Source organism: Nicotiana sylvestris, chromosome 10, assembly GCF_000393655.2.
Source record: "Nicotiana sylvestris chromosome 10, ASM39365v2, whole genome shotgun sequence".
In the NCBI taxonomy this organism is placed as follows: Eukaryota; Viridiplantae; Streptophyta; class Magnoliopsida; order Solanales; family Solanaceae; genus Nicotiana; species Nicotiana sylvestris.
This window is the reverse complement of record NC_091066.1, coordinates 149170484-149187606: the sequence shown is the minus strand read 5'-3', so window position 1 is coordinate 149187606 and position 17123 is coordinate 149170484. Positions and strand designations below refer to the sequence as shown.

Sequence of the window (17123 nt, the reverse complement as noted above, 5' to 3'; positions counted from 1 at the left end):
TGCTGGAATTTTTCTGGATTTTTGAGAGTGGTTTTGTTCATATCATATTTTTACGTAAAAAATAGTTAAATTTAGATTACTTTTGAAATTGTAGTTATTTTTCAATTGCCAGTTATAAATTTGATTATTTCTGATTTTTTTTTCCCGATATTTGAGTATACTTCTTTATTTGACATGTGAATTGTGAGTCAAATTATTGGAAGCAGCAAACAAAATAAATTGTGAATTAGTTATAGAGTATAGAGGAATGGGTGGAAACAAAAATGTCACAGTTAGCGTGGCATCTAACTAGAAAATGGAAAGATAAATAACAAAAATATCCATAATTATTGTGCTGGCAAATTACTTTTGCAAACTAAAAAATAGAGAGGGTATTAACATACTACACTCACGCACTATGTTAACAAAATCCTTTAATATTGCATCTGCTAAAAAAAAATTAGAAGTTATATTGAATTGAAGAAAAAGACATAAGGATAATTAAGATGAAAAATGAAAGGTCGAAATAGGAATGACACTTCTTTTTATCTGCTTAGGTATACAATATAAAACCGTTAAATTTAACAACTTTGTTCCCTCCAAAAAAATTGTATAACTGTAATCCAAATCTAGTTCCATGGCATTTCCTGCTCCAACACTTAAAATAGGGACTTTCTCATGCCGAGATTTCATTACAAAGAATTCAAGAAAAGACACATTCACACCAATTGACCCTTTTTCTCTTGTACCCAAATGCAAATCTTTGAGAGACCTTAAGCAAATTCAAGCATTTTCCATAAAAACCCACATGCAAAATGATGTCTTTTTTATGAGTAAGCTCATAGATTTTTGCACAGCTGATCCGACACCTGCCTCTTTGCACCATGCCCACCTCCTGTTTGATCAAATTCCACAACCAGATATAGTCCTATTCAACTTCTTGGCCCGTGGTTATGCCCGGAGTGACACCCCATTAAATGCCTTTGTCCTGTTTTTGAAAATTCTAACATTAGGTGTTGCTCCTGATTTTTATACATTCCCTTCTCTGTTGAAGGCTTGTTCAGCTGGAGAAGCTTTAGAAGAAGGTAAGCAATTGCATTGCCTTTTGATTAAATATGGCCTTAATGACGATATGTATGTTTGTCCTGCACTTATGAATATGTACATTGAGTGTAATGACAATGGTTCAGCTCGTTGCGTGTTTGATAGGATACCTGACCCTTGTGTGGTAACGTATAATGCGATCATAATGGGTTACGTGAGAAGTAGCGAGCCAAATGAGGCCCTCTTGTTGTTTCGTGAATTGCAAGGAAAAAAACTTAAGCCTACTGATGTTACAATTTTAGGCGTGGTTTCATCATGTGCTTTGTTGGGAGCATTGGAACTGGGGAAGTGGGTATATGAATATGTTAAGAAGAATGGTTTTGATCAATATGTTAAGGTGAACACTGCACTTATTGATATGTATGCAAAATGTGGGAGCTTGCCTGATGCAATTTTAGTTTTCGAGAGCATGACTTATAAGGACACTCAAGCATGGTCAGCGATGATCATGGCTTATGCTATTCATGGACGTGCTCGTTGTGCAATATCTTTGTTTCGAGAGATGCAGAACACTCGAATTACTCCTGATGGAATTACATTTTTGGGTCTATTATATGCATGCAACCACAGTGGATTGATTGAAGAGGGTTTTAGATTTTTCAATAGCATGAAAGAAAGCTACAGGATTGTACCAGGGGTGAAACACTACGGATGCATGTTGGATTTGTTAGCTCGGGCTGGCCGCCTTAATGATGCTTTTAAGTTCTTAATGGAATTGCCAATTCGGCCTACAGTTTTACTTTGGCGGACATTGTTATCTGCTTGCAGCAGTCATGGAAATGTGGATTTGGGGAAGCTGGTAATTGAGAAAATCTTCGAAATGGACAAATCACATAGTGGCGATTATGTGATCTTTTCAAACATGTGTGCACGAGCTGGGAAGTGGGAAGAAGTGAATTATATCTGGAAATTGATGAAAGTTAGAGATATTAAGAAAATTCCTGGCTGTAGTACGATAGAGGTTAACAATGTAATGCATGAATTCTTCTCTGGGGAGGTTACGCGTATTGAGCACAGGGAGCTCCACCAGGAAGTTGACAAGTTAATTGAGAAATTGAAATTGGTTGGTTATGTTCCTGATACTTCTATAGCTTTTCGTCCTGGCCTAGAAAATGAAGAGAAAGAAGCTATTCTGAGGTACCACAGTGAAAAATTGGCAATTACTTTTGGTCTTCTTAATAGTCCACCTGGAAAAACAATTCGCGTTGTTAAAAACCTTAGAATCTGTGGGGACTGCCATTCAGCTGCAAAACTCATATCGCTCATCTTTAAACGAAATTTAATTATCAGAGATATGCAAAGGTTTCATCATTTTGAAGGAGGAAAATGTTCTTGTGGGGATTTTTGGTAACAGATGAACGATACGCACTCTTGTAGCGGGAAATATCCACCACCTTCACATTAACATGTTTCATCAATTTTAAGGTGGAAAATGTTCAGGTGGGTATTTTTGGTTACATAATTGATGGAATGCACACTAGAGAGAGCAAGCATCAACCATCTTAACATCAACCATCTTAACATCAACAGGAGCAAATGCAGAGTTTCCTTGTGATGACCGGGTATTCTCATCAGCCATCAAAATAGCTTTTCTTACAGATTTTCTTGTGAATCTTGGTGTAAAGCCAAACCCAAGGTTTGAAAAATAAGTAGTTTTTTTTAGCTTTTTTTAATATATTATATTCTGCTTAGTTTCTTTAATCATTTCAATCCATAAATTACATGCGAAGCTACTCTTTCTTGTAATCAACTGAAGTACTAAACAGTACTAATTCAAGAAGAGAACTTAAAATTGAATCCATTAATACCCCTGTATTATGGAAAATGAAATTTCAGTGTAGAACCAACATCCTTGAAATACTGTATTTCAATTTGGTACATAATTTCATTATTTTCCAAACAAAGGCCTAATTGAGATGAGACCATTATATGTCTTGGACCACAGACTCTTTTTTTGTTTTGGTAACAATGTTTCATGAAAAGAGAGGACCACACAACTTGTTCTACACTAACCTGCTTGACGATATTCTGGCCACTAGCCATCTTAAATTTTATGAACTGCCGTGTAGAATTCCTAATAAATGTGGTTCTATCATAACATATGCCTCACCTGTATTAGCAATATTTAGCATGCTTCCCATACTTCTCTGTGATGGGGAGTCAAATCAAGAAATGGCTCCATTTGGCACATGCTCGCTGTCCAAATTATCCTGTTAGACTAATGTTAGCAGTTTGTGTTCCACATTATTTTACCCCTTGGACATGAAAATAACTATTTTTAATAATGCAAAGTTTGGTAATTTGTTGCCATCCACACACTGGTGATCCTGATAATTCCTGTTTTACATGCATATGTGCAGTGAATCTAGGATTTCTAGAACATGGAAGAAAAACTATTAAGTGAGAATTGATCCATGTTCCTCTAGGTAAATAACTTAGCTTTGAACCAAGTGCACCATTCAGCCTTTTTGGAGCATGGGTGCCGACAGATAATATTGAGACCATGGATTCACAATTCACATGCCCCATATTTTAGGCCTGAGTCCGCCCCTGCATATGTGTAAATATTGCCCTAGTCTCTAGATGCTAAGCACCATCTTTAACTCCAATAACAACCTTATCTATAGACAAGGATGAGATACTGCCGCCCTATGCTGATCAAGATTTTTATATTGAAAAATTTGATTGTCCTCTGTGTCTCAGAGTTATGATTTTTTTTACTTTGTTCAGCTGGCAAGTCTTCCACTTATCGCTAGTTCCTCATAGAAAGAATGTTTTTTTTGGTTAAAAGTTAATGGAGTTTTCAGGACACATTTAAACTATCTAACTTTAAGGTTATGTTTGTTCTCAGTGGCCACATGCACAATGTGACCAAAAGCGAAGTTGTTGCTATCCAACTACTGGAAAGCCAGCAGTGAACTTTGGCATGCATGTGCTTTGGACAAATTACAACAATGGCTCCTATCCAAAAAGTGGTGATAACACAGCCCTCTATAATGAAACAGAGGTAAGCTCAACAAATTGCTATTTTACGTATTATAGATATGATTCTCTTTTGTACCTTTGGCGCACTGGCAGTATCTCGTGAACAGAGTTAATTTCTAGAAATAGTTGCTCAAGGAACTATCTTTCTCGAGTTTCTACCAATGGAGTTACTTTTCAACGGATGGCATGGGTATGATTACAAATTTTTCCACTAGCCCCATCAAACATCAAGTCCATACTAGATTGGAGGTGGGGGGAGTGGACAGGGCAAGAAAGTAACAATCATACCCGATATTTAGAGCGCCAGAGATAGAAAGCGGCGACAGCTGGATTGGAGTTATTGAACATTAAATAGGACCATTCTCATGGCTGACATAATATGAGTACTATAACATCCTTGTGTGGACCTCTTTGTACAAACCCAACTATTGATCTGCATTTTGATATGGTTGTCTGGTGTCAGCTTCTATCTTAATATTAGGTTATCTATAAACGAAGCTAGAATTATTCCAATCACATGTCCTTGTAGTCTGACATTGAGATTGTCATCACTTCATTAAGTGATGGTTGACAACTAGCACTGCATTAGGATTGTGTCGAGATCAATTGAGAGTGATAAGGAACTTAATGTTCTATTTGTTTATTAACTTACAAACAAACGTTGGATACAGGAGTTTGGTTTGTTCCCAATTATAGTGTGGTTAGGCCAAGGACATGCTTGCAACAGAAATGTTCTCTTGTGCAAGTCGTTCGCTATCAGAGATGTTGGTTCGAGTCCAACTTGTGAAGCAGTTTGTGACTGTGTGTATACCTCGAGATAACTCTTTATCGACTACTCATCCTCGAAATCTAGTCTAGTTTAGTCATATAAGATTTAAAACTACAGTGCTTTCTCTGTTGGTTTAATTGTGGAATCATGATCCAAAATTTTTAAATTATGGGTGCTAAACTACTTTTAATATGATATTGCTACTGAGATTGGGTGCCAAGTCAACCTACTTGTTGGCGTACCTTTAACGTAGGTCCACCATTGGAATTAGACCGTGATCTCAGTATAATGCCTCAGCATACATATCTGTAACCACATTTATATGTATAGTCAATGATTTGTATGTATAGTCACCTCAGTCGTGCTCGTAGACTATCTGATAGATAGATTTATATGCAGTGGCGGATTTAGAGTATAGCATAGGGGTTCCTCGGAACCCAATAACTTTTGCGTAGACCCTATATTTCTATTAAAAAATTCACTAAATATCTATAAATAGCTAAATGTGAACCTAATTATTATTGTATATTAATTTGAGATTACGACAAGAATCCATAAACTTTAAATTCTAGATTCGCCTCTGTTTACATGTATGGAAGGATAGTATGCTCGAAGTTTTCCATTATGACAAACCACCCAACCCTATTGGTGCACCCATACCCTTTGTGGTCCTATCTCGAAGCACCAGCCATATTAAATATATCATGTGTACCTTGCTCTTCTCTTGCATTATCACATGACACCTCTCATTTGTTTTTTTGGTGAACCTATAATAATAATAGAGATAAAAGAGAAAAAAAGAAAGAGAGGACCATTGTTGAGATTTAAAAAAATTTACTCAAATAGTTGAGCACAAAGTTGTAAGTAACCACTTTACTGTGACTCATCTCAACATTGCATTTTTTTTTTCTCCCCTCCTTTCTCTTCCCATGAATGAGCTAAGTAAACATTGAAAAAGAAATACTGAAATTCAAGTCACCTATCTGACCTAAATTTTGTAATGAAATTAATAGAAATTCGAACAACCTACTGGTGCTCCCCATCTTACTTAAATTTTGTAATTCCAGATACCTCGCTTGTTCAAAATTAGGTGCACAATCCCATATACAAATATACTAGAGTGATTTTGAATGTGTTTTATGGTTTCAGTACTGATCATCAATATGGGATTTGAACAGGGAAATCCTCAATCTCATCCGTCCACGCGTTCTTTTCAATGGCTGCATCAATGGTCCTTAGCGCGCGCCAAACAGCACTGTTACATTTGAATCCTGAGCCGAACCCTATTTGCCATGCTCTGTCACCCTTCTTTATCCTCCCTTTGGCCTCAGAGTAGGCCAAATTATACCACACTGAGCTACTTGAAGTGTTTCCGAACCTATAAAGAGTCATTCTTGAAGGTTCCATAAGTTCTTCTGAGAGATCAAGATTCTTCTGAAGCTCGTCCAACACGGCCCTTCCCCCTGCATGAATGCAGAAATGCTCGAATGCCATCTTGAAATCGGGGATATATGGTTTTATTTTCCTTTTAAGGACATTTCTCGCGACTAAAGAGGCGAAAAAGAGGAGCTGCTCGGACATTGGGAGGACTAGAGGGCCAAGAGTTGTAATATTTGTTTTTAAGGCCTCACCAGCTACTGCCATTAAGTCTTTAGACAATGACATGCCTTTTTTTCCATCCTCTTCCTCATCTTGGTAGACGCAACCGAATGCTCTGTCATCTGCACCTTTATGGGTGCGGACAACATGCATCAGTTGATATTTTGAGCGCCAACGATCGGAGAAACGGTTCGATAGGAGAATAGCAGATGCACCCATCCGGAAAATCATATTTGGTATTAGCTTTGATTTGTCTTTCCCTGTATAGAAGGCCGCTGAGACTACTTCTGTACTTACAATAAGTGCATAGGTGTTTGCTTGCCCCTATTCAGTAATTTCATATATCAGCAATTTATTGAAGAGAGATAAGGGTAAACTTGTCAAAAAATTCTTTTTATTTGTGATTTCTTAAAAAGCATATAAAAGGGAAAGATGACAATCAAAATGGGACAATCTTCCTTTTGTTGCATCTCAATGATGACGTTTGATTAGGTACGGAATTTAATGAAAAAATTTCATAACATACTAAAAGTATATATTTTTAGAACTTGTATAGCTAAAGAACTTGAAGACATTTTTTGGAAAGTATTTTCCTTCAAAAACATACCTAAAAGTAAAATGAAAATTTAATGTTGAAGAGTTTCTAAATATTGAAATATATTATTGATCTTCTTTGGAACAAACAAAAAGAAAACAAGGGCCATATAAAATAAAATTGAGGGTAAGTGTTATTGTAACCTTCATAGAGATGTTTCCATATGAGAGTAAGTCTATTAACCTAAATAGCCGTTTACTCAACTACTTAAACTAAAAATAACAGATAGATATATATAATATATGTATAATTGTGTATAATATATGTAGGAAAAATAAGGAAAAAAATCAGAAATAGCCAGATTTACAATTGGTAATTGAAAAATAGCCATGGTTTGAAAAATAATCGAAATTTAGCCACTTTTTCATATAAAGATATAATCTGAACAAAAACACAGTATGCCAGAGTTCGAATTTTTTACGTATGAGATTCCAGTATTATATGTTGGAATTTCATAATATGCTGGAGTTCCAACATAATATGTGGGAAGTTTAAATGGAGGAGTTCCATAATCTAGCATATTATGCTGGAATTTTCCGTGGTGGAGTTCCAACATAATATACTGGAAAGTTTATATGCAGGAGCTCCATAATCCCGCAAATTATGCTGGAACTTTCGTGTTTTAGAAAAACAATAGTTATTTTTCAATGACTTTACAAATATTGCCTATTTCTTAATTACCAATTCGAAAACTGGTTAATCCCTACTATTTTCGCTATTAATTGTGAAAGGAGATATACCAACCTGTAAAAGGCGATTAGCTAGGTCCACAGAAATAAGTCCAGCACTGCAACCCATGCCACCAAGATTATAAGTAATCACATTAACCCCAAGCTTATAATGGTTGACAATCATTGCAGAAAGAGAAGGTGTTGGATTAAACATACTAGAATTAACAATAACAATCCCAATCTCTCGAATTTTCACTCCTGTTTTTGCCAACACATCGTCTATAGCACCAACAATAACCAATTTAGCTTGATGTTGGTTACTACTAAGTGAAAAATTTGATGGAATCCATTTATCTACTGGTATATAAGTCTTATCACTTAAACCTGACCTTTCCAATATTTTCTTTTGAAAATTCAAGCTATCTTCATCAAAAATCCCAGCCAATTTCTCCACTAAACGTTCTTTAGATATCATATAACGTTCATGTGGTTTATAGCACGCGAAATCGACTAAGTATACATTTCTTGGACGACTCATGAAATATAATGTGGCTAAAAAAACAACAAGTGTTGAATAAGATTTCAACATGGCTAGATTTGTAATGAGATCTTCAAGTGTAAGAGTTGAAAGATGAAGTCCAATAGCAACAAGAATTGGAACAATGAAAAGATAAATTGCATTTGATATTAAGTAATGGTAACCAAGTTTTACATATTTAAGTCTAACAGAAAGAAGAAAATTGGGCAGATTTGAATGGATTTCTCCAATTGGAGAATTTTCTGCCATTGTTTTTGGAGAAGAGAAGAGAAAGACTAAAACAAGAAAGATTGAGGGAAAAAATAATATTTGGAGTATGATGAGTTTCCAAGTACATCAAGATTGGTCACAATTTAAAGAGTACTGAAAAAAATAGTTTTGCCCACCCAATTAATGTGCCATTAATTGATGATATATGAATACAATATAGTCAAAATTTGTCATTTACATTTGCCAACTTTCCATTTCCTTTTTAATAAATGCAAAAGGTTAGGTTATTCCCTACATGTGTCGGAAGAGATTTTTACCCATGATAAGAAGATAAGCTAACGAATTATTGTAGTTGGAAGAAAGGATAATAGATATTGTTGAATTAACCTAAATAATAGTCCACTCAATTATTTAAACTAAAAATAGTCGTCAAATGTATAATATGTGTATAATTATGTATAATCAATGTATAATCTGTATATACCGGCTAGAAAAAGTAAACAGTAAAATCAAACGACCATTTGTGTAATTTATTCTGATAAGAAACGCTCTTAATTCAGTTCAGTAGAACGTGTGGCTCAAAAACCCAATGTCGTTGATTCAAATTCTACATTGCGTGATTTTTCTTCTTAGATCAAATTAGAATAAAATAGATTCATTTAGTAACTTTCACAACAATCGAAATTTGATCTTCTATGCTTGTGATGAAATTACATATTATAGTGATGTATCGACCTTTTTTCTTCAATAAAATTAACTAACTAAAGTCTAGTCTCTAAAAAAATAATTAAAGTCGAAAAATGCATTTCAATAAAATCAACTAACTAAAGTCTAGTCTCTCAGAAAGTAATTAAAGTCGAAAAATGCATTTTTAGGTGTGGGATTAATTAATTAGGTGGCAAACCATCTCATATTAAATGCTTTAGGTGGCCTCACATGCCATATGTGGGAGCCAAACGCAGACTAATTAAGCAAGTTACACAAAACCCAAATATCTCAACCCAAATAATCTTGTATAAAATGTCCCTTTCCCAATAATTTCCCAAAAAATTGGATCTAGAAATCAAAAGAGGGCCCCTCTGGGAATTCCTTAAAATAGCATGGTATAACCAGTTTTCGGACTGGTCATTCAAAAATAGCCACCGTTTACGAAGTCAATGAAAAATAGCCACTATTTTGCTGCAACGGAGACCGGTCCCGCATAATATACGGGAGTTCGGTGCATCTGTGTACGAACTCCAGCATATTATGCTGGACCGGTATACTTTGCTGACTCCTGTATAATATATGGGAGACTGGAGCACCGGTGCTCCAAACTCCAGTATATTATACTGGACATTTATACTTGCTGGAACTCCAGTATATTATGCTGGAGTTCTAGTGTACTTATGCTGGAACTCCAACATACTATGCTGGAGTTCCAGCATAGTTATCTTGGAACTCTCGTATAATATGCTGGAGTTCAAGCATACTTATGCTGGAACTCCAGTATAATATACAGACGTATTTTCCGGGTTTTGAACAGTGTTTTCGCTCAGATTTATCTTTACATGAAAAGTGGCTAAATTTCGATTACTTTTGAAACTGGACTATTTTTGAATGACCAGTTGTAAATCTGGTTATTTTTAAATTTCTCCCAGGCACAATCCTAGTATGAAATTTTCAAGAAATTTATAACAACCATATTCTGCCGATAACGGCCAAGTTCTTTTTGGAAATAAATTTTCATGTTATGTTATAATTATATGTTTTTATAATAGCAATTTACTAAAGCAACAAAAAAATCAAAAAAATGAGAATGCTATAAAGAGATTTGACTGTATTAATTATCAAATTTGACTGTTTCTTTTACGAAGGCGAATTAATAAAAAAAGGTATTTCCATGTGTTTTAAAAGTACAAGGGAAGGAGGCCCCCTATATTGGGGGTGCAAGTGGGGCACATAACAATGTTTATATATTTAGTGAGCACTTTATATGATCTGCTGGAGTTACTTAATAAGTACTTACTAATGTTTCGTAAAATTATAATGTTGCTTGAGCAGTACTTTTGCAGTTAGCTTGAAATGTTGTGGCCATAAAATTTGGGAGTTTTTTTTAAATTTTATTTTCAAATATTTGTTTGTTTATAGATTTTAATCAATTTTTGACAGATTTTGAAAACAAAATCTTGAAATCCTAAAAACAACTCTAGAGTAGTTTTTGAAGTTTTCTACTCACAAAACTTCAAATTCTTTTCAAATAAAATGCATGTTCAAACACAATTTCATGTTTCAAAAACTATTTTTTGTCTCATCTTTAAAAATTCATTTTTTCAAATTTCAACTAATTCTATGTGCAAATGCTAGCGAAGATTCAAACTATTTTTGTCCTTAAGTTTGTTTCTTAGCAAGACTTTATATGGTCTTTTTTTTTTTTTTTTTCTTTTGGTTTTCATCGGTGTCTGATACGCACTTTAGGGTCCAACGTACTAATCTGGATTCACGTCGGGAAATCCTACTTTGGGGGAAAAAATGCTCCCTACTAAAAATGGCTCTATACCCGGGATCGAACCCGAGACCTAGATGGGGGATTACCACTCCTACACAACCTTTGACAGTAGCGGATTCAGAGTTTAAACCTTTACGATTTTTACGATTTTTAAAATCGAACTCATTGTATCTTTAAACTTAGGGTTCAAACCTACCATTTGCGACAATTTTAGTACATTTTTATATATAAATTTATGTTTCGCGTTAAAAATATTGGGTTCAGATGAACTCGCTTTCGCTACTCTACATCCGACCCTGACCTTTGGTGATTATATGATCTATAGGTGTTGCTTAATAAGCAGTACTCCATTTAGTAACGTAATGTTTCTCGATCAGCAGCACTTTTCCAGTTGTTTGAACTTCTTCTTTGTTATTAAGCACAAGCCAATAGCCATGTTCAGCTATTATAGCAAAATGCAAATATTACAACCAGAACTCTTTAAAATTAATGTACTCCCTCCGTTTACTTTTACTTGGCACGTTTTGACTTTTTACGCCCCTTAAAAAATAATAAATAAAGTGCATAATTTACCATGATACCCATATTAATTGATGCATATTTTAATGATTTTGAGAAAATGATTTGAAATGAGTAATTAATGTTGTGGGTATAACAAGAAAAAAGAAATTATCTTCTCTTGATATGATAATAGTGACAAGTAAAAGTGAAATTCTATTTTTAGAATACTGAACAAGTAAAAGTGAACGGAGGAGTATTATATTTATTCCATGTCACGAAACAAAAAAAATGCTCCATCCGTTTCAAAAGAATGAATCTATTTTTTTAGTCAGTTTCAAAAAGAACAAATTATTTTTAAATTCGAAAATAATTTAATTGTAAAAATCCACTTTTACCCTTAATAAGATAATTTACAGATTATTTTAGACCATAAATTTCAATTTTTTTTTTTAAACTCCGTGCACGTTCAAATTCGTTCAAACAAATTGAAACGGAGCACTTTACTCCCCTAAGACCTACCCCATTTAACACCCTTACCAACAGCAGTACCAACCCCCATATGCACAATTTACTCCCCTTTAGTACACATATACTATTCACCACCTCTGGCAGCTCAAAACAACTCAACATACTCAAATCAATGCATTAACTACCCAACCACCAGAATTTAAACCCCAACATCTACCAAAATTTTCCCATAGCAAAAAGCAAATGGAGTTTTCAAATTGCAGCAAATCTTGAATATGAGTGGTTAATATAAAGTACTCCATCTTGGCAGCTCATAGTATTAGTTTATGAAAATGACTAAATAAAAATTAAAAAATGTCACATTCAACGCTGATTTCCTTAAAGTTCAAGACATATGAAGCTGCTATATTTTGACCAAATTCCCTCGTTTAAAAGGGCGACTTAGTCTTTTTGTTTCTTTTCATTAAGAAAATTAATGAAAGAATACACGGCTACGCGTTTCTCATGTGGATGACTTAATGTTACAACCAGAATTTCCCACCCTCGAGAGACGTGATGACATTTATCGGTGAAAGCTAGGCAAGCCAAATTATTCTAATTACTTAACCTTTTCCAGTTTTAAACCATTATCAGTGATGAGTAAATATCAGACAAATAGCGGAAATAATTAAGCGGAAGACAAAATCTGATAATTTATCTTAATACAAAATGCGGAAGTCTAAATACAACTCTACCCAGAATTTGGTGTCACAGTTTCACAAACGGTTTAAGAATATTACATACAAAGTCTGAAAGACATTGTTTCTGAAATAAGTAAAGGAAACAGGATAAAGGAAAGATAGGAGGTGACGCCAAGGCCCGCAAACGTCTGCAGGACTACTTCGGGTCGCCTGTGTGGACTGACGACAACATCCTCACTGCGGTCCAAGCGCTTCGATATCAGTATCTGCACACAGTGCAGAGTGTAGTATCAACACAACCGACCTCATGTGCTGGTAAGTGTCTAGACCAACCTCGGCGAAGTAGTGACGAGGCTAGGACCAGACTACCAAATAAACCTGTGCAGTTATATCATATATAGCGGAAATAGAAAAGCAGATAATTACAGTTAAAGATAGGAGGGGGAAAACATGTTTCGGGGAATAACAGATAACAACAGAATATTAAGAGGAATATAAGGAAACCAAAATCCAATTATTGACAAGGATAAGGAAAATAAATGCAGAATTCACTTTCATTTCACATCTTGTTGCAGGCGTGCAACCCGATCCCATTTCATGTATCTCGTTGCAGGCGTGCAAGCCGATCCCATTTCACATATCTCGTTGCAGGCGTGTAACCCGATCCCATTTCATATATCTCGTTGCAGGCGTGCAACCCGCTCCCATTTCATATATCTTGTTGCAGGCGTGCAATCTGCTCCCATTTCATATATCTCGTTGCAGGCGTGCGACCCGCTCCCATTTCATATATTACCGTTGCAGGCGTGCAACCCGCTCCCAAACCCGCTCCCATTTCATATATTACCATTGCAGGCGTGCAACCCGCTCCCATTTTTTTGTCAACACCAATCAAAAAAAAAAGTCCCGGCAAGGGATCAATAATATCAAACAAACATCCCGGCAAGGGAACAATAATGTGACAATAACATCCCGGCAAGAGAACAATAATGATAATAATATCTCGGCAAGGGAACAATAATGATAATAACATCCCGGCAAGGGAACAATAATGATAATAACATGTGAAGCGCAATAAACCACAACGGAGTCATAACAATTATAATACAAGACTCACGGGCATGCTTGACACCGACGTATAGATACTCGTCACCATGCCTATACGTCATACTCCACAATTAACACGTAGCAAATAAGACTCGACTACTAATGCCTCAAGCTAAGGTTAGACCAAACACTTACCTCGATGCCACGAACACAATTCAAGCCTCAACTATCGGTTTACCTCTTGATTCCATTACCAATTCGCTCGTATCTAGCCATAAGTTACTTAATTACATCAATAAACGCTAAATGAATCAATTCTAATGCATGAAAATAAGTTTTCCAAAGTTTTACCCCAAAAGTCAAAAATTGCCCCCGGGCCCACATGGTCAAAACCCGAGGTTCGAACCAAAACCTGATTACCCATTCCCCCACGAACCCAAATATATAATTTGTTTTGAAATCGGATCTCAAATCGAGGTCCAAATCCCCAATTTTTGAAAAACTTAGGTTCTATCCAAAACATCCAATTTCCCCCATAAAAATCATTGATTTTGAGTTTTAAATCATGTGAAAAGATATTAATGATTGAAGGAAACGAGTTAAAATTAACTTACAATCGATTTGGAAGAAGAGTTGTCTTTGAAAAATCGCCCAAGAGTGTTTTGATTTTGAAAGAGTGTGAAAAATGAAAGATTTTCGGCTAAGTTATAAAATTGCAGGTTGCAGATGTCGCAATTGCGACTAGGGTTCGCAATTGCGAACCCAGACTTCTGCTAATTTTGCATTTGCGAAGTGGGAATTGCGAACAATGTGTCGCATTTGCGACGTCTGGATAAAACTGGGGAATCACATTTGCGATCAATCCCTCGCATTTGCGAGGTAAGCTGGTCTGGGCTATTGTTCGCATTTACGAACTCGCATTTGCGAGCCAGGCTTCGCAAATGCAAAGCCTGCAGGCCTGCAATGCAACAGCTGAAGTCTGCAATTTCTCAAGTCCAAAATCCACTCCGTGGCCTATCCAAAACTCATCCGAGCCCTCGGGGCTCCAAACCAAACATGCACACCAACCTAAAAACATCATACGGACTCGCTCGTGTATTCAAATCACCAAAATTACATCAACAACTATGAATTTAGCATCAAAATCATGAAATTTCTTAAGAACATCAAATTTCCCAATTTCCTCAAATAAGGTCCGATTCATATCATTTCAAGTCCGTTTCTTAGCAAATTTCACAGGTTCGACTCAAATTATATATAAGACCTGTACCGGGCTCCGAAACCAAAATACGGGCTTGATACCATCAAACTTTAAATACATTTCACTTTCAAAAACTCATAAATATTCCAAAAAATAATTTTCTTCAAAAATTTATTTCTCGGTCTTGAGACCTCGGAATTCGATTCCGGGCATTCGGCCAAGTCCCATATTTTCCTACGGACCCTCCGGGACCGTCAAATCACGGGTCCATGTCCGTTTACCCAAAATATTAACCAAAGTCAACTTAAACTCATTTTAAAGGCAAAATTCATCATTTTTCACAGATTTTTACATAATAGCTTTCCGGTTACGCGCTCGGACTGCGCACGTAAATCGAGGCAAGACAAAAAGAGGGTTTTAAGGTCTCGAAATACAGAATTCATTTCTAAAATAAGTGATGACCCAAACACTTAATTGAAGTATAGAACTAAAAATTAGTCATAAAATTAAAAAGGGATACCGCCAGGGGATGAACAAGCTAAGCTACGGGTTCGGCTGTCGAACCCAGCAACAAAAGATGGATCATGGATTTAAAGTTAGTGGGTTCAGCTTTTAAGATTTTTTGAACTCATTATACTATTAAAATTATGGGTTCAAATTTAATATTTGTTGAGATTTTAGTTGGTTTTTACTTTTAAATCTATACTCCGTGTCGAAAGTTATGAATTCAGTTGAACTCGTAGCTGAAAGGTAACATCCGCCCCGACCGGCAACTTTGGTCCCGATACTGTATTTGTGTTAAAAAAATCATTAAAATATTAAATTTAGAAGTTACCGCACTTTAGGTCGTTGTTCAAGTCTGAAAGCAAACATAAATTTTATGTATTTTCTATTAGGCCTCATTTGTTTTTTTTAAGATTAAGACGTCTGAATATGAATACGCATCTGAATAGTAAGATGTGTATTAAGATTAAGACATCTGAATATGAATACACATCTGAATATATTAAGATGTGTATTAAGATCTGAATACTAAAAATTAAGAATGTTTGATTTCTAGCATCTGAATGCATAAAATTTATCTTTATTTGAAAAATAATAAACATAAAATTCAAATGAAATACTAACTAATCTAATATTCTATCAATAAAATATATAGTTTTTTAAAATATGATAGTTGTTGGTGGTAATGGCTAATGGGTGAATGCCGATTAAAGGTGGTGGTTGGTGGTAGTTTTGGTTGATGATGGTGGTTCGTGCTAGTAGCTAGTAGTGATTGATAGTGGTGGGTGGTGATAGTTAATAATGACGGGTGGTGGTTTGTGATTGAGGAAGGTAGTCGTAGGTTATAATGATGGGCGGTGCCGGATGTGGTTGTTAATGGTAATGGGGTGATTGGTCGTGGTAGTTGAGGTGGATAAGTGTTGATTGTGAGTGAGAATGATGGTGGTCGGAATGGTGGGGATGGTTGATAATGGTGGCAACTATGATTGAGGATGATGGTGGTAGTGGTGGTTGACTATGGTGGTGATGGTGGTGGTAGTGGCATGGTGGTAGTTGATAATGGTAAGCGGTTGCGGCAATTAATAATGAATATGTGATAGCATCTTAATGAAATTAAGTCTATGTTATGGATCTTAATCATACAGACCTATTCAGACCCATTAAGTGGTTGTGAAGTTAAAAAAAAACACTTAATGATTACGATATGAATAATTAAGATTCAAACTTTAAAAACAAACGAATTTAATGTCTTAGATCTCAATAATTAAGATTCAGACCTCCATTAAGTACAAACAAACGACGCCTTAGTCAACCTTATGGTACTACATGACATTTATTTATTTCCTATTATAGCCAACCTTATCTAAACTGCAAGTGCCTCACGGGATTTCGATTTTTTATTTTATTTTGCTCAACTGGTACTCAATCAATTCAGCAAGAAAAATAAATTATCGTCTCGAGTCTTTGTTGGTCTTTTACTTGGGGTCATTCTAATTTCTGCTCATTGTAATGGAAAATTTTAAATAACGTATTATCATTAGACCTGATATTACCTATGCTATAGGGTGGTAAGCCTGTATTTACTTATCAAATACACCTATATTTAGTATACGCAATCTCGAAGTTCAATTATGAAACTCTTGAGTAAAAATGAGAATGAATCGAATATACCTGGCTCACCAAAATTAGGTGCAAAGAACCAACCAAACTAACCATTGTAATGCAATCTCTTTGTTTGGACAAGAGAATGTAATCTCATTCTTGGATTAATTACAAGGATGATC

At 35.5% G+C, this 17123-nt stretch overlaps 2 protein-coding genes across 3 annotated transcripts; one reads left to right on the top strand and one right to left on the bottom strand.

The window, feature by feature from the left end:
- Positions 1 to 500: 500 nt before the first annotated feature.
- Positions 501 to 5006, top strand: LOC104234698 (pentatricopeptide repeat-containing protein At2g02980, chloroplastic). Of its 2 annotated transcripts, none has more exons than XM_009788305.2 (2): positions 501 to 2645; positions 3935 to 5006. In XM_009788305.2, exon 1 carries the CDS (start codon positions 617 to 619, stop codon positions 2432 to 2434), a length of 1818 nt encoding a protein of 605 aa, XP_009786607.1. In that variant the 5' UTR covers positions 501 to 616; the 3' UTR covers positions 2435 to 2645; positions 3935 to 5006. The 2 variants fall into 2 exon arrangements, with proteins under 2 accessions (XP_009786607.1, XP_009786609.1); XM_009788307.2 differs by having other exon boundaries at positions 501 to 2719.
- A 645-nt stretch (positions 5007 to 5651) lies between these two features.
- Positions 5652 to 8566, bottom strand: LOC104234699 (3-ketoacyl-CoA synthase 20-like). The gene is made up of 2 exons (XM_009788308.2): positions 7776 to 8566; positions 5652 to 6760 (listed from the first exon to the last, which is right to left on the bottom strand). The coding sequence occupies exons 1-2, from the start codon at positions 8487 to 8489 to the stop codon at positions 5996 to 5998; spliced, it is 1479 nt and encodes a 492-aa protein (XP_009786610.1). The 5' UTR covers positions 8490 to 8566; the 3' UTR covers positions 5652 to 5995.
- Positions 8567 to 17123: the final 8557 nt, after the last annotated feature.